This window comes from Aulonocara sp. 'chitande type north' Nkhata Bay, linkage group LG14 (genome assembly GCF_057382095.1).
Source record: "Aulonocara sp. 'chitande type north' Nkhata Bay isolate Kocher_YH1m ecotype deep benthic linkage group LG14, A_spYH_male_GT1.1, whole genome shotgun sequence".
Taxonomy (NCBI): Eukaryota; Metazoa; Chordata; class Actinopteri; order Cichliformes; family Cichlidae; genus Aulonocara; species Aulonocara sp. 'chitande type north' Nkhata Bay.
This window is the reverse complement of record NC_141357.1, coordinates 36,554,010-36,571,668: the sequence shown is the minus strand read 5'-3', so window position 1 is coordinate 36,571,668 and position 17,659 is coordinate 36,554,010. Positions and strand designations below refer to the sequence as shown.

The window sequence follows — 17,659 nt, the reverse complement described above, 5'->3', positions numbered from 1 at the left end:
CTCAAACTGAATCAGAAAATTTATCAGATAAAATTATGCAAAGTAAAAATATTTTGGCAAATAACAGTACTGAATATTTAAAATCACTTTCACACGAGTCTCTTTAATGAGGAAACATTCAGGAGATCGTTTACAGATGAACAAAATGTTTCTCCGCTCAGTCAGTTAAGATTTGCCTTAGTTAAATATTAGAGCAGGAGAAATATGAACCTGAATGAATTATTAAACACATAATGACATTAAAATACTGTCTAGTGTGGATACAGATATCAAGCTAGTAAATGTAATTTTGATTTATAAAATTGCTGTAAGAAAGGTGGAGGAGGAAAGAGGCACTTTCTGTATCTGAGCTTTGCCTCACTGGTGTTCAGAGTTTAGAGTATGTCTTAGTTTTGGGACTCTTCTTCTCGAGGGCTGCCTGAGCTGATTTCATCAGATCTTCAGTCTGAAGCATGCTCATGTTCCACGTGGCCTGGAGAAGGAGAAATTATGAATTTAAGTCAGTACTTTAAAAAGGGAACTTTATAAGTTCATATGCATTTAAGTGAGCATGCCACATCCCCTTTATGCTATCAAGTGTCATATAAAAGACACCAGGAAACTGAAATGGAGGGAATGAGGTAGCAATGCCAGATTCCTTCCGTAGAACTCTGAACACAAACCTTAAGAGTGACGTTGTGAAGCTGACAAAAATATGCACAGAAAACTTTGTCATATTATATTCATCCTTACAATGTAATCCAGTCCATCTGCTACGCTGTGGTTTCTGGCATAGATGAGGTTTATTTTGGTGCCCTGCACAGCAACTGGGCTGCGACCAGCAATCTCTCCAGCAATCTCCAGAGCTCCAGCCATCATCGCCTCCTTATCTGCAAACACTCGGCTGAAGAAGAAGGGAAGGGTTTCAAACTGTTAGAATGAATAAGTGCTTTTAATTTGGAAAAAGAGTGATGAGGGAACATTGTTTACCTGACCAGTCCGCTGCTCTTAGCTTCATCAGCATACATCTTTCTCGCTGTCAGAGCCAGTTCATTAACAAGACTGTTGAAAATAGAAATAGATTTTTTTTTAACCTACAAGCATTCAGTCACTTAACAGTGTCATGTCATAAATTTCTTTGAAACTTGTCCCAATTGTAAATCATGCTGCTGGCTCACCTTTGGCTGCCGATGACCTTCGGGAGTCTCTGGAGTGTTCCAACATCTGCTGCAAGTCCAATATCAACCTCCTATGGAGCCAAAGCAGAGGGCATCATCAATGCTACATTTAGCAAACAGAATCTCAAGATCTAGTGTGTAATCTCTGCTCAAAACCTTGCTGTAGGATATGACAGATCAAAGAGATCAAGATCTGTGAAATTGTTTAACACAAATCTTCATAAGTTGGTCTTAATTGAATCAGCTATCTATTCCATGCTTTCCCAATTGTCCTCACCACAGTGATAAAATCAGATGATTATACCTTAACTTGGAACCAGGCGTCCTGGGTGCACAGGCGAATGTCACAGGCTGTAATCATGTCAACACCTGCCAGAGAAAACACCACCTACGGTTAACTCACCGAAGCTCCTTTCTCCACCAAACTCAATGCGTCAAACACCTCCACAACCAAGAAGCCTGTATCACAGCCTGTGGGTTTCCCTGGCTCCTGCTAGCATCATGTCCATGCAGTAAACTAACCAGTTATATATCAAAGCTTGAAAACATAGTATTTTCAAATGTCTTGTTGTCTTCTAGGGTCAAGTCGAAAGCAGCCATGGGGAAGAGGGGCATATGTATAGTTTCAGCCACCGCCTTCAGAACACAGCAAATCTCCTTGGGGAGATATTTCAATTCAAATTCATCCATACCACAAACACGTTGGACTGGTCCAGCTGAATGACTCAATTAGGAATTTTAGGGGATTTGAAGCTTTTCACACAGTGGCTACAGCTTCTTATATCTGCACACTTCTCAAAGCATCATCCTCCTAACTTCAAGTGTTAAAATGCATAAAACAAAGGCTTAAAAAACAAACGAACATTCATTTATTTCTTCTTGGCTGTAAATGCGTTTATTTCTGCTGTAAAGTTGGACATTTTAACACGAGACTCTTTGGGAATTCACTCCCTTTTGCAGCCAGACTCAAGCAGACATTCGAGGAACTTTAGTGTTTTTCTAACTCCTGTACCTTAAGATGATTCACTACAGCACTGTAATCTTTACAATGTCCTACCTGCTCCTACACAGGCTCCATGGATGGCCACCACAACAGGCTTCGGGCACTGCGAGAACACAATTCAAGAGGAAACGTACTTTAATGATAGTGAGGGAGAATTTGTAAGGAAGGGAAGCTTGGTGCACGCTGGGTCCTACTGCTCTTACACTACAGACATTAACAGTGTGACAGTGTATCTTGTATTGAGTTCTTACTGTTGTTTCATGCAGGTCACACAGATGAGCAATGCCAATGGAAAAAAATATAATTTCATTACAAAAACTGGAATTTTAAAGACAAAATAACCATAAAATAAATCCTATGTTTGTAACTTCTAATCTGTCCTAAGGCTTTCTTTGGCTGAAGTAAGATTTCCACCATTCATCATTTATCCAATTCATAGCCAGGGTTGGTGGGGGGATTAAGTCTATCCCAGCTGACCCATGGTAAAAACTGATGACTGAATTTTAAAAGATAGCAATACAACAGTGGACATGAATGCAAAATGAGCTTTCATGAACCCTAATATTGTTAATATAACTTATCTTGATTTAGAGAGGCAACATCTGAGCAAGAAGCACAGTTCAGGAACCTTCCTGATAAAATCTGATAATTCAGTCACACCTCATGTTTGTGACTGGTTCAGTCTTCTCACTCTTTACATTAATAATGCGCTCTGACCTTCTCTATGACGGAGAAGGTCTCTTGGAATTTCCTAATCTTTTTTTTTAACCCCCAGGAGATTCTGGCTGTGTCGTCTCCTTCTGGTTGAAGTACATTGTTCATCATGTCCATGAGATCGATACCTGCGCATTAACACAGATGAGATTTTACACACTGATTATACTCCACTGAGAGAAGAGAACAGAGGTTTTAATATTCTGTATACCCACCAGCTGTGAAGAGCTTCCCTGCTCCAGAAACTACCACTGCTCTGCACTCGGGGTCCTCAGAGAGCTCATTAAAGCAGGTCACCATCTCACTGGCAGAGAAACACAAGTTCAGATCAGTGTTCACCCAAATAATAATTTAGCTTTTAATTCCAGTGATTAGTTTGACTTTTTGAGCTCTTTTATGTCTGATAATTTAACACTTTTAGAGTTCCATGTATTAGCATTATATTTTTTATTCACACTAAATGATGCAATATTGATTCTCAACGATTCACGAAATAGTAATAGTCTGAATATTGTGTTCACTTGTTTGTAGGGAATGACTGTATTTATTTAAACTCTTGTATGTGCTTCTCTCCTGATCAGAGGACTGAATACGTTTGGGAGCTAGCCTACTTGCTGGTCTGTGCTGTTACACAACGAGGGTTGCAGGATGAATGAAAACAAAAACAAACTTATACAAGTGCTTTTCCCCCCCTCACACACTATAATCCCAGCATAAGTAAGAGAAGCCAGCTGAGGTAAATACATGCTGGGTATGATGAACCTTCTCTTTATTTTCACCAAGATAAATAAGGAATATGGACAATATGGACTTTCTAACTGAATATAAACTGTGAGACAGGTTCCAGCATCCAGGTATAATATATAGCATTTGTCATGCCTCTGACACTGTGTAAAATATGTATATATGTAATTCTGATTCCTGCCTCCAGAAAGCACTGTTCATGGCATTGCGTTTCTCAGGCCGGTGAAGTTCAACATGCGTGATGGACTCTGTAGGACGACTGATGGCCAGGGTTGTGTACGGAGGGGTGGCACCACCTGAAGATGACATGGCTCTGGCCACAGTTTGACTAGGAAACCGCAACCCCTTATCTAAGAAGAAAAAACAGAACAACATTAGACTGTGGCCGAGAAGCAAGAGTCGTGAAAGCTACAAGGCTACAATGGACTATTCATAGGCCTTTTCTCATCTTTACCATTTTGTATCTTACTTACATTCAAGGCCTCAACTCACCTGTACACCTCAGTATTGGTTCAGTTTTACAATAAAGTGGTACAGTTTTACAGTAATTGCAATAGTTATTGAAAGGAAGAGGATACAACTAGCACAGACCTATAACAACTGGACAATAGAAGAAAAAATAAATATTGTCTGGCCTGAGTCTCGATTCTGATCTTGGTGCAAAGAACATGTTGCCTCGCAGCAGTGGTTTCACTAAGCATCTTCTGAATACTACGTCTATCTGAGTGTTGTTGCTGACCATGTCCATCCCTTTATCACCACAGTGTACCCATCCTGTGATGGCTGTGTACAGCAGGATAACAAGCCATGTCACATGTTTCCAGTACCTTGGTGAATCTGTGACATGAAGAATTAAGGTAGTTCTGAAGGTAAAAAGGAGTCCAACCTACACTAGGAACCTAATAAAGTAGCTGGTGAGTATAAATAAAGAAAAAAGTCAAGATATGATTAACAAAATTAAAACAAATATATAATGGGGTCATTAATCACCGCAACTCTGTCAATTTAACCGCTAAAATAGTAATTTCGTTTAAGCAAGTGATCAGTCCACCACTATTTATTCATGTTTTTCCACAGTCAACTCCCTTTTCTCACTTCTAGCTACTCAAATGCAGATATTGTTTGAAGAAAAAAGAAAAAACATATTTATACACTATTAAACTATATAAAATACATGGAGCAGAAAATCAACATTTATGACAAATTAAAATCACTACTATAACCTGTATAAAGTACACATTTTCTTGCGCTTCTACTCTGGACTTTACGGCAGCGCTTATTCTCCTTCATTGCTGATCGCAAAGAACAGTTATGCTCAGATGGAAAGATGATGCAATATTTGAGTAATTGTGTTGAACTAGAGCATAATTCCCTCCCTTCATTTTTGTGGAATATGCAGACGATAGAGATGAAACTTCCAGACGTAGTTTGAGTCGTTGGACGAGAGAAAGAATGCGTCGAAAGTTTCACGTGAACTTTCAAGGATGATTTTTAATGAATTTTTGAATATGATGCAATCAGACTGTCTAAATGAAATCTGTTCGTATGTGTGCGCGAGTTTGCGATTAGCAATGAAGGTGAAAGGGCGCTGCAGTATAGTGATGGGATTTCCGGCTCTTTTTAGAGAACCGGCTCTTTCGGTTCCAAACCGGCTCTTCAGGTTGTTTTGTTGCTTCAATTAATTTATTATTAACAATAATATAAAATTATGCACAAAAGGAATTACCAATGTAAAAAAAAAGTGGTTTTATTTATATAGAAATATATGCGGTGGCCTCTAGAGACAAAACACGTACAAACTCCAAAACACATTTCTAGCATGAACTGAACTTCCAAAACAGAGCTACCCAGATCACTTAAATTACACAATTGAAAGCATGAAAGCATATGTGTATTGTTTGTGTATTTATACACAAGCATTCATATATAGTCAAATAATTAAAAAAAAAAAAAAGTTCATTTACCTGTTACTACCACACCAAATCCGGTCATTGGTACTTGCTGGCTTGTGTAGCCACTAGGTAACAAAAGCTCAACACTGCCCCTAGCATCCTGGAGCACTTCGGTTGTATTTTATACGTGTTTTGAGTTTTTATGTGCTTCTGAGTTTTTACGTGTTTTGGAGTTTTTACGTGCTTCGGAGTTCGTACATGATTTGAAGTTTGTATGTGCTTTGTCTGTAGGGGCCACCGTAAATATACTTTTATTTATTCACTCCACATAAAATGTAATAAATAAATCATATAATACAAAAATCAACTATTCACATTTCAACTTTTAACTATTTAAATTTTCAGCTTTTTCCTTTTACAAATTTAAAGTGAAACAACACAAAACACTGCAAACCACAACACAATTAAATATAAATTATAATATGAAAACAAAAAGAACATTCATATTCTCTGTCATATGGGCCTGCATGACTAACTTTCTGAATCCTTTATCATCTGCAACTGAAAATAGTTGTGGATGATTACTATTCCTTTCTAATGTGAGGTTGTTGTCCCTGGCTCTTTCTCTGTCTCTCCCTCCCGCTCTGTTCCTGTGCTACTGAATGTAACTACCGCCCCTCCCTCCTCTGCCCAGCGTAAAGCACAAGGCTCGCATGCTGAGTGAAGCGGAAAAAAAAGTGCGAGAGAGAGAGAGAGGGTGAGAGAAAGAAAAAAAAAACCCCATGGCTTGCGATAAGGCACCGGCTCGCGTCGTTCACGTCAAAGAATCGGCTCTAAGAGCCATTTCGTTCGCGACCGACCCATCACTACTGCAGTAAAGCCTAGTGCAAAAGTGCAAGAAAATTTAGGCGGCGGAAAAGAGGTGGCTGCTTCACCGCGGCTCACAAATGACGGCTTGACCGTCACTTGACCGCGATCTTACAAACCACTGAAGCTGCACTGACGAGCTTTCACCCACTTATCCCTATAAAAGGTTTTGTGCATCGACACACGGCTCCGAGCTAAAACAGCGACAAACATTCAGAACATCCGGTGTATTTTCACACGCTTTGATGGGTTTCCCTACTAATTAACAACAAAGTTAAAATAATAATAAAAAAATACAAACAAATCACCGACACTTACATTTGGTGACAGCTGACCTGAAAACCACTGCCAACATCGCCCTTTGAACGGTGCAGAGTCCAGACCGTTTAGCGAGGCTGCATACAGAAACAATCATTCACCTGGCCCTCTGGACATTAGCCAGTTAGCTTTGCTAAAGCTAAGTAGTTATCAGCAGGGATCTTACGTGAGTTAATCGGTAGTTCACCGGTTATCCTTCGCACAAACAGCAGACATACAGCGTGGCTTTACTTAACAAATGTTAACGCACAGCTCATTAAATGAACCCATGACGTCACTATGTGAACTATAAACAATTCGAACATTCCCTAGCTAAGTTAGCACTGGCGCTGCCGTAAAGCCTAGTGTAGAAGCGAAAGAAAACTTATGCGTCAGATAAGAGGCGGCTGGCTTCACTGCAGATCACAAATGACGGTTCACTTGACCGTGTTCACTAAACAGTCTGGACTCTGCAGGATTCAAAAGGCGATGTTAGCGATGGTTTTCAGGTCAGCTGTCACTAGATGTAAGTGTCTATAATTTGTTTATATTTTATTATTTTACTTTAGATGTTGTGTTAAGTAGTAGTAAAACGTATCAAATCGTGTGAAAATACACTGCATGTTTTGAATGTTTGTCGCTGTTTTAGCGCGGAGCCGTGTGTTGAAGTTCTGGAGTCAAAAATTGGAAACAAAACCTTTTATAAAGATAAGTGGGTGAAAGGTCGTCACTGCAGCTTCAGTGTTTCGTAAGGTGCAGGGCTCACTTTGTGTTCTTTAATTTCACCCCTATGAAATATAAAGAGTCTTTTCAAAAACCAACCAGAAAACATTACACAGCTTCGAGAATACACGACTGAGGCAGGCTGGTCCTAATATTAAGTCAAGTCAAAGTCAAAGTCAACTTTATTTGTCGATTCTGCCACATGTACAGGACATACAGAGAATAGAAATTGCGTTACTCTCAATCCCTAGATAAATAGCAAATGAACATTTAAATATATTTAAATATAAAAGTGATTAAAAATGCAAGTAAAATAATTAAAAAGTAAACATTTAAATAAATACCTTTAACTGCATTTGTTAAAATAAAAAAACTTAAAAAAAAAAGAACAGAGCACAATAAAAGTTGACTGTGGCATGTCCTATCCTGTAATACTATCCTAAATTAAATAAAACCACCATACATTGAACTGGACTTGCCAGTAGCTAAGGACCATGAGAGAAGAAAATCACACGTGCAAACCAACTCTACACCCCAGGTGCCGTACAACAAAAGTAGTGTGGAAAACGACCCACAACCGAAGGTCCCACAGATACTGAGTATCCTCAATTCACTGCATTAAAAAAAAAAAAAAGTCATAGGCAATAGGGCACTTAACATCAGACTAGGGTTGCCAACTCCCTGAAAAATAAATAAGGGACACCTCGTGGCCAGGGCCGGGCGACCCAGTTGTCTTCACCCTTCCCAGTGTGGTGAATTTTCTAGCTCTTTTTTTGTGTGTGAAATTATTTTTTTTAACCATTTGACTTGAAGTTGATTTAAGTAGATGCATATTCTATTCTTTGTGATATGAACACATGTGAAACAAGTGATCATTTAGCCATTTATTTTTAGCTCAAAATGACAACATTAACACAATAAAACAGGTCTCTTTCTTAAACAGAAGCCTGTCATGTTTAACTTTTGAGAATATAAGTAAATCTTTCTTTAAAAGAACTTTGTCCTGCTTAACTTAAAATAATAGAAAATAATAGAAAGAAAAATATTCTTGTAACAGTGCACATTTAGTGCATTTAGTACAATTGGCTTCAGTTGAGGTATTATTTCAGCTTTTCTAAAGCTAATCAGCTGCTCCTGTTTGTAAACCCGCTTGTTCCCATGATTACGCATCATAACTCATCATCATTATTCATCTATGTATTACTTTTATGTATTAGTCATCTATTTGTTGTAATCATCTATCCTTGCAGTTGTTTATTACACAAAATAAATTATATTATCATACTTCTGGCCACATAGCGCTGATATTCACTGCACATGCCCATATTAACTTTTTCCAGCCAGGTGTTTTCCTTTTCCCATTCTTCCCTTTCTCTGAGGAGAACAAACATTGCTGCTCTAATGCTGGGCTCACACTGTGCGGTTTTTGGCCCATTTTGAGACGATTTTTGAGTGATCGGACCGATTTTGGCCTTCATCGTGCGTCGTGTAGTATACGTGGGGTAACGAGAAGTGATTAACACCTCACGACCAGCTCCCGATCATCAATCGCTCGTGAGGGTGTCACCACAGCCGCTCACACTGCTCACGCGCAAACACGTAAACATCGGTGAAAAAGACGGCGCAGCGCAGCTGTGCAGCGTGTGATCTGGACACAAGCGATGGAGGCACAACTGTAGAACTTTGGAAAGCTCATCCGAGCCTTTTCGATGTGGCATCACAAAATTATCACGACCACAACAACCGTGAAAACAGTTGGATTTACACTGCTGCTCAATCACAGCTGCCTGATCATGTTTTTCATTAGCAATTTAGCAAAGTTGATGGTGGTGTGTCTGTGTGAGTGAGAGACAGAGAGAGAGCGCGACAGATTTTCTGTTATAACCTTCATGTTATGGAGGCACAGTGTGAGCTCTCAGGTCGCATCAGAGCATCGGGCGGTATAGTGTGAGACCTGCATCGTGACCTACCAACTTCTAACCCCTGCGAGTCAATCGTGCAGTTTGAGCAGGAGCTGAATATCGCGACTGAAAAAATCGCACAGTGTCTGCCCAGCTTTAGGTGTACTGTCGTCCGAGACTTGCACCGCAGTGTCGGCGTTTGTTTCCCTGTTGGCCATGCTTCTTGTTGTGGTCATCTGTTGTCTTCCGGTATTTTCTCCGCAAGCGACCTTTCCTCGACCAATGAGATGAGCGGTAATCTGAATTGTCATACTCGAATTGTCATAAGTGTGCTGTCAGCTCATTGGTCACAAAGCAGGAGAGGGGCTGGGAATTATGTTTTCAAACAAAGCGTTAATTCCATTAAAAGTTATAGACTACTTTTGATTCTCACTGTATTACGGGACAAAGTGCGTCCCTTATTAGCTCAATACGGGACGTGTACTTTTGTTTCGAAATACGGGACGATTCCGTATTTTAAGGGACGGTTGGCAACCCTACATCAGACGCATTGCTCACAGTGAAACTACAAAATGTACTCCCAACATAATAAAAACACAGACGATATTTGATCCCAGCGCACTCCAAAAAGGAATGACGCTCTCTCTGACGAATGGTACAAATCAAATGTGCAGGTACAAATGTCACTGTAAACAAACACCAGAAACGTAAAGGATCCCCAGAGTCTGGCTACGTGGTCAAACCAAATATAAACAGTGTCACAAAACTGTAGACGGTACAAGACAGCAGTTCCTTAAAGGACGGGGCCAAACGGCGGCTGCTGCAGACGTTTCCCTCAGCTTGACTGGGCCGAAACGACCAACACTGCCCGCCGAACAGGCTACAGTGGGCAGCAATTAAATCCCTGCCGGTAGAAGGGCAGCCGCCCTCTCCAAAACGGCAGAAAATAAATACACGGCCACTCTGTAACTGTACAGCCTGAAAAGTATAGTTACAGTACATTAGTGTCTAATACCTCACTCACAAATTGAGCAATAAATTGGGAAAGCTTCTCTTATTCTGATTCTTTTTCTTCTTCAGATTATTTATTGGTGGTTGACAAACAACAAAATGTTGCATTACCGCCACCTACTGGTGTGGAGTGTGGACCGAAATGCCAAAAATAAAAATCCATTCAAAGCTTCCCAAGCAAACTAGTCTGCCTTAAAAAACCAAAATATGGCCTGATAACATTCACTTCTCAAGTTCTTACGAAATAAATCAACCAAGTCCACTTTCATGTAGCCAAGCTTTTTGATTAATTGTCTTCTCTCTGCATCATATTTCTAACAATGCAATAAAACTTGTTCTGTTGTTTCCTGTTCTCTGTTGCAGTCACACTCCCCTGTACTGTGTTTTCCTATTAAAAACAATGCGCTATTCAAACCTGTGTGTCCAAATCTAAGTCGAGATATAACTGTCTCCTCTCCCCTGTTCCTTCCTGTGCTTCTCATTTCTCCTATTTTTCCTTTGGATTTTGTAAAACCATCGCCCTCTCCTAGAGATGACATGTGGCGGGCTTTGATTTACATATAAACTCAGAAATATCAGATAAATCAGGAAGATCAAAGGTGGAAAGGGGCTGAAAATGGAGAAAAGGTTCTGGAGAGGGGGTAGACACAGCATTTGAACTGAGTTGCCGGATGAATGTTATTCATTTTTGTAGTGAAGAACAGCATCAAGGAGTTACAGATTTCAGAAGAATAGAAGTGTGGTGGTAAAGCGTTGGGGGGCTGAAGAAGTTTTTTGAGAAGTGAAAACATAGTCCTGGAGCTACTCTCACAAGAAGTGATAATACCAGAGTAGAAGCTTTGTTTGGCCTGATTGATGGAGTCTTTATATTGGAGTACATGATATTTATAGATTTCTGCGTCAACAGTTAAAGCAGATTTCTTATAACTACGCTCTAGCTGCCGAGCTTTGGCCTTCAAAACTCGGAGGTCAGAGGTAAACTAGGCAGCAGAGCGAGCGAAGGAAACAGTGAGTTTTTACAGGAGCCAGAGAATCAAGGACAATGAGTAAACAATTATTATTATATAACAACAGATCATCGGGGGTAGAATAGAAGACAGGATTGGGAATATTGTCCAATCTGGTAACGAGAATGTCCATATCAATGTTCTTGATGTTGCAGAACGAAATTAGGCGGGTTGGCTTGGTAGAAGCGCAACAGAGAGTGAGGTTAAATGAAAGGAGGAAGTGGTCAGTTATGGGGATTTCAGCAGCAGAAAGATTCGAGGGAGTAAGACCAGAACAGCAGACCAAGTCCAAGGTGTGTCCTTTGGAGTGAGTGGGAAAGTTGACAAACTGTTTGAATTCAAAGCCCTTGAGACAGGAGGAAATGTCTCTGGTGAGCAGAAGGTTATTATTTTCGATATGAATGTTGACATCTCCTATCAAAGTAACATTTGGGGAGAGAGATGAAAGGTGGGTTAGTAGGTTCGCAAAGTCACTGAGGTTAGGTTTGGGGGGGCGGTATACAGTAGCTATGATGGTGGGAATAGGTCCAGTCAGCTCACTTAAAAGTCACTCTAGAGAACTAAATCGATCAAAATTAACTGGCAGGACTTTCAAGTGCTGGCGAAAAATGATCGCGGGACCAACCCCACGATCTGAGCAGCAAGGTTTCGAAAAGTAAACAAACCCCGGAGGAGTGGATTCATTCAGTTGAGAAAAGTCATCAGGTTGTTGCCAGGTTTCAGTTAAACAGAAAAAGTCAAACTTACAGTCAGATAGGAGCTCTTGGATGAGAGGCCCCTTATTTGTCAGTGAACGGCTGTTTAGAAGACCGACGCAGAGTCTTCTTTGATTGATATACTTCTTTGTTCTGTCATTTCCATAGCATTACACCAACTACAGTTAGATGTTTAACTATCTTAAAAAGTGTGCCATTCAAAAAGCAATGACCTGTTCTTATTTTATTTATAATTGTCTCCTCCCGGCTACTTATTCCTCTGTTTCCAGTAACTTCATCTGTATTTTGTATGAATGGGGAAATGAAGCCTGTGTGGCCTTATACCGACAGACACCACCCTGCAATTAAAGTACAGGGGTGTTTCCACTCAACACAACCTGACAAGCAGCAAGAATGAGCGGTGGAGAGTAGTCCATTTAGCTGCATATAGTTTAATTGCGTATAAATATGCTTTTTCTTTTTTTTTCTTCAAACAAAAGCTGCATTTGAGGAGTTAGAAGTGAGGGGAAAAGACTAACTGTGGAAAAACATGGATCAATAGTGGTGGACTGCTCACTTTCTTAAACAAAATTACTATTTTAGTGATTAAATTAGAGTTGTGGTGATTTATGACTCCATTAGATATTTGTTTTAATTTTGTTTATCATATATTTACTTTTTCCTTTATTTACACTCACCAGCCACTTTATTAGGTTCCTTGTGCAGGTTGGACCCCTTTTGCCTTCAGAACTACCTTAATTCTTCATGTCACAGATTCAGCAAGGCGCTGGAAACATGCAACATGGATGGGTACACTGTGGTCATACAGGGATGGACACACTCAGAATATATACCAAATATTCTTGGGCAAGATACTAAGCCCAGGTTGATCTTTGATGTGTCTGTCAAGGTATGAATGTGTGCAAAGAAAGCACTTACATAGAAGAAGAAGAAGAATGTTCAAATCAGTGCTCAGAGTAGAAAAGTGCTATATAAAACCAGTCCATTTACCATATCTACAAATAATGAGTTGTGGTCTCCTCTGAAGTCTGTACACGGACTAATCAAGTGCCCTGATTGCTCTCCATTCCTGGACAAGTGCAGCCTGCAGCTGTGAAATGGTCACTGTGGCTGCTTGTGTTGAACACATCGACTTAGCATGTCCCAGACATTTTCACAGCGAGGTGTACTGGGACTAAATGCTTGGCTGGACTGTGCAGACATTGTTGTGCTGAAACAGTCACAGGGTGTCACTATGTCGACTCAGATCACCAGTGGTCATCTCATTGACATCCAAGGCTGGACATCCATGCCAACTTCAGTCAGTTGTGGAATTGTGGCACTGATGACAATGTTGTGCATACCCTTGTTTTGTTTATTTGTTGTTTATTCGGTGTGTGTGTCTGTGCTCTAAAATACTGGCTTGAGAACACTGTAGACTGAACCAATACTGAGGTGTACAGGTGAGTTGAGGCCTTGAATGTAAGTAAGATACAAAATGGTAAAGATGAGAAAAGGCCTATGAATAGTCCATTGTAGCCTTGTAGCTTTCACGACTCTTGCTTCTCGGCCACAGTCTAATGTTGTTCTGTTTTTTCTTCTTAGATAAGGGGTTGTGGTTTCCTAGTCAAACTGTGGCCAGAGCCATGTCATCTTCAGGTGGTGCCACCCCTCCGTACACAACCCTGGCCATCAGTCGTCCTACAGAGTCCATCACGCATGTTGAACTTCACCGGCCTGAGAAACGCAATGCCATGAACAGTGCTTTCTGGAGGCAGGAATCAGAATTACATATATACATATTTTACACAGTGTCAGAGGCATGACAAATGCTATATATTATACCTGGATGCTGGAACCTGTCTCACAGTTTATATTCAGTTAGAAAGTCCATATTGTCCATATTCCTTATTTATCTTGGTGAAAATAAAGAGAAGGTTCATCATACCCAGCATGTATTTACCTCAGCTGGCTTCTCTTACTTATGCTGGGAGTATAGTGTGTGAGGGGGGGAAAAGCACTTGTATAAGTTTGTTTTTGTTTTCATTCATCCTGCAACCCTCGTTGTGTAACAGCACAGACCAGCAAGTAGGCTAGCTCCCAAACGTATTCAGTCCTCTGATCAGGAGAGAAGCACATACAAGAGTTTAAATAAATACAGTCATTCCCTACAAACAAGTGAACACAATATTCAGACTATTACTATTTCGTGAATCGTTGAGAATCAATATTGCATCATTTAGTGTGAATAAAAAATATAATGCTAATACATGGAACTCTAAAAGTGTTAAATTATCAGACATAAAAGAGCTCAAAAAGTCAAACTAATCACTGGAATTAAAAGCTAAATTATTATTTGGGTGAACACTGATCTGAACTTGTGTTTCTCTGCCAGTGAGATGGTGACCTGCTTTAATGAGCTCTCTGAGGACCCCGAGTGCAGAGCAGTGGTAGTTTCTGGAGCAGGGAAGCTCTTCACAGCTGGTGGGTATACAGAATATTAAAACCTCTGTTCTCTTCTCTCAGTGGAGTATAATCAGTGTGTAAAATCTCATCTGTGTTAATGCGCAGGTATCGATCTCATGGACATGATGAACAATGTACTTCAACCAGAAGGAGACGACACAGCCAGAATCTCCTGGGGGTTAAAAAAAAAGATTAGGAAATTCCAAGAGACCTTCTCCGTCATAGAGAAGGTCAGAGCGCATTATTAATGTAAAGAGTGAGAAGACTGAACCAGTCACAAACATGAGGTGTGACTGAATTATCAGATTTTATCAGGAAGGTTCCTGAACTGTGCTTCTTGCTCAGATGTTGCCTCTCTAAATCAAGATAAGTTATATTAACAATATTAGGGTTCATGAAAGCTCATTTTGCATTCATGTCCACTGTTGTATTGCTATCTTTTAAAATTCAGTCATCAGTTTTTACCATGGGTTAGCTGGGATAGACTTAATCCCCCCACCAACCCTGGCTATGAATTGGATAAATGATGAATGGTGGAAATCTTACTTCAGCCAAAGAAAGCCTTAGGACAGATTAGAAGTTACAAACATAGGATTTATTTTATGGTTATTTTGTCTTTAAAATTCCAGTTTTTGTAATGAAATTATATTTTTTTCCATTGGCATTGCTCATCTGTGTGACCTGCATGAAACAACAGTAAGAACTCAATACAAGATACACTGTCACACTGTTAATGTCTGTAGTGTAAGAGCAGTAGGACCCAGCGTGCACCAAGCTTCCCTTCCTTACAAATTCTCCCTCACTATCATTAAAGTACGTTTCCTCTTGAATTGTGTTCTCGCAGTGCCCGAAGCCTGTTGTGGTGGCCATCCATGGAGCCTGTGTAGGAGCAGGTAGGACATTGTAAAGATTACAGTGCTGTAGTGAATCATCTTAAGGTACAGGAGTTAGAAAAACACTAAAGTTCCTCGAATGTCTGCTTGAGTCTGGCTGCAAAAGGGAGTGAATTCCCAAAGAGTCTCGTGTTAAAATGTCCAACTTTACAGCAGAAATAAACGCATTTACAGCCAAGAAGAAATAAATGAATGTTCGTTTGTTTTTTAAGCCTTTGTTTTATGCATTTTAACACTTGAAGTTAGGAGGATGATGCTTTGAGAAGTGTGCAGATATAAGAAGCTGTAGCCACTGTGTGAAAAGCTTCAAATCCCCTAAAATTCCTAATTGAGTCATTCAGCTGGACCAGTCCAACGTGTTTGTGGTATGGATGAATTTGAATTGAAATATCTCCCCAAGGAGATTTGCTGTGTTCTGAAGGCGGTGGCTGAAACTATACATATGCCCCTCTTCCCCATGGCTGCTTTCGACTTGACCCTAGAAGACAACAAGACATTTGAAAATACTATGTTTTCAAGCTTTGATATATAACTGGTTAGTTTACTGCATGGACATGATGCTAGCAGGAGCCAGGGAAACCCACAGGCTGTGATACAGGCTTCTTGGTTGTGGAGGTGTTTGACGCATTGAGTTTGGTGGAGAAAGGAGCTTCGGTGAGTTAACCGTAGGTGGTGTTTTCTCTGGCAGGTGTTGACATGATTACAGCCTGTGACATTCGCCTGTGCACCCAGGACGCCTGGTTCCAAGTTAAGGTATAATCATCTGATTTTATCACTGTGGTGAGGACAATTGGGAAAGCATGGAATAGATAGCTGATTCAATTAAGACCAACTTATGAAGATTTGTGTTAAACAATTTCACAGATCTTGATCTCTTTGATCTGTCATATCCTACAGCAAGGTTTTGAGCAGAGATTACACACTAGATCTTGAGATTCTGTTTGCTAAATGTAGCATTGATGATGCCCTCTGCTTTGGCTCCATAGGAGGTTGATATTGGACTTGCAGCAGATGTTGGAACACTCCAGAGACTCCCGAAGGTCATCGGCAGCCAAAGGTGAGCCAGCAGCATGATTTACAATTGGGACAAGTTTCAAAGAAATTTATGACATGACACTGTTAAGTGACTGAATGCTTGTAGGTTAAAAAAAAATCTATTTCTATTTTCAACAGTCTTGTTAATGAACTGGCTCTGACAGCGAGAAAGATGTATGCTGATGAAGCTAAGAGCAGCGGACTGGTCAGGTAAACAATGTTCCCTCATCACTCTTTTTCCAAATTAAAAGCACTTATTCATTCTAACAGTTTGAAACCCTTCCCTTCTTCTTCAGCCGAGTGTTTGCAGATAAGGAGGCGATGATGGCTGGAGCTCTGGAGATTGCTGGAGAGATTGCTGGTCGCAGCCCAGTTGCTGTGCAGGGCACCAAAATAAACCTCATCTATGCCAGAAACCACAGCGTAGCAGATGGACTGGATTACATTGTAAGGATGAATATAATATGACAAAGTTTTCTGTGCATATTTTTGTCAGCTTCACAACGTCACTCTTAAGGTTTGTGTTCAGAGTTCTACGGAAGGAATCTGGCATTGCTACCTCATTCCCTCCATTTCAGTTTCCTGGTGTCTTTTATATGACACTTGATAGCATAAAGGGGATGTGGCATGCTCACTTAAATGCATATGAACTTATAAAGTTCCCTTTTTAAAGTACTGACTTAAATTCATAATTTCTCCTTCTCCAGGCCACGTGGAACATGAGCATGCTTCAGACTGAAGATCTGATGAAATCAGCTCAGGCAGCCCTCGAGAAGAAGAGTCCCAAAACTAAGACATACTCTAAACTCTGAACACCAGTGAGGCAAAGCTCAGATACAGAAAGTGCCTCTTTCCTCCTCCACTCTGGCCTTTCTTACAGCAATTTTATAAATCAAAATTACATTTACTAGCTTGATATCTGTATCCACACTAGACAGTATGTTAATGTCATTATGTGTTTAATAATTCATTCAGGTTCATATTTCTCCTGCTCTAATATTTAACTAAGGCAAATCTTAACTGACTGAGCTGAGAAACATTTTGTTCATCTGTAAACGATCTCCTGAATGTTTCCTCATTAAAGACACTTGTGTGAAAGTGATTTTAAATTTCCAGTCTTGGTAGAATAAAGAGGGCACATCAGAGGAGATTTAGGAACAACAACTGCTCAGCTCTTTCTAACGTGCTGCAGTTGAGTCTGTTGTAATGCACTGCTTACCAGTGTGGTATCAAGGCTGTTCTGTAGCACAGCGG

The 17,659-nt window shown here is 40.2% G+C and overlaps 2 protein-coding genes across 3 annotated transcripts; one reads left to right on the top strand and one right to left on the bottom strand.

Annotated features, from left to right (window-relative positions):
- Positions 1-83: 83 nt before the first annotated feature.
- Positions 84-7,002, bottom strand: ech1 (enoyl CoA hydratase 1, peroxisomal). Of its 2 annotated transcripts, XM_086262430.1 has the most exons (11): positions 6,862-7,002; positions 6,696-6,772; positions 3,800-3,968; positions 3,090-3,178; positions 2,878-3,002; positions 2,215-2,263; positions 1,462-1,526; positions 1,158-1,228; positions 970-1,041; positions 733-883; positions 84-472 (listed from the first exon to the last, which is right to left on the bottom strand). In XM_086262430.1, the coding sequence occupies exons 2-11, from the start codon at positions 6,730-6,732 to the stop codon at positions 368-370; spliced, it is 933 nt and encodes a 310-aa protein (XP_086118556.1). In that variant the 5' UTR covers positions 6,733-6,772; positions 6,862-7,002; the 3' UTR covers positions 84-367. The 2 variants fall into 2 exon arrangements, with proteins under 2 accessions (XP_086118556.1, XP_086118555.1); XM_086262429.1 differs by having other exon boundaries at positions 6,696-6,989.
- A 39-nt stretch (positions 7,003-7,041) lies between these two features.
- On the top strand, positions 7,042-17,507 carry LOC147315162 (delta(3,5)-Delta(2,4)-dienoyl-CoA isomerase, mitochondrial-like). The gene is made up of 10 exons (XM_086262428.1): positions 7,042-7,200; positions 13,617-13,785; positions 14,407-14,495; positions 14,583-14,707; positions 15,322-15,370; positions 16,059-16,123; positions 16,357-16,427; positions 16,544-16,615; positions 16,702-16,852; positions 17,113-17,507. The coding sequence occupies exons 1-10, from the start codon at positions 7,062-7,064 to the stop codon at positions 17,215-17,217; spliced, it is 1,035 nt and encodes a 344-aa protein (XP_086118554.1). The 5' UTR covers positions 7,042-7,061; the 3' UTR covers positions 17,218-17,507.
- The last annotated feature ends 152 nt before the right edge of the window (positions 17,508-17,659 follow it).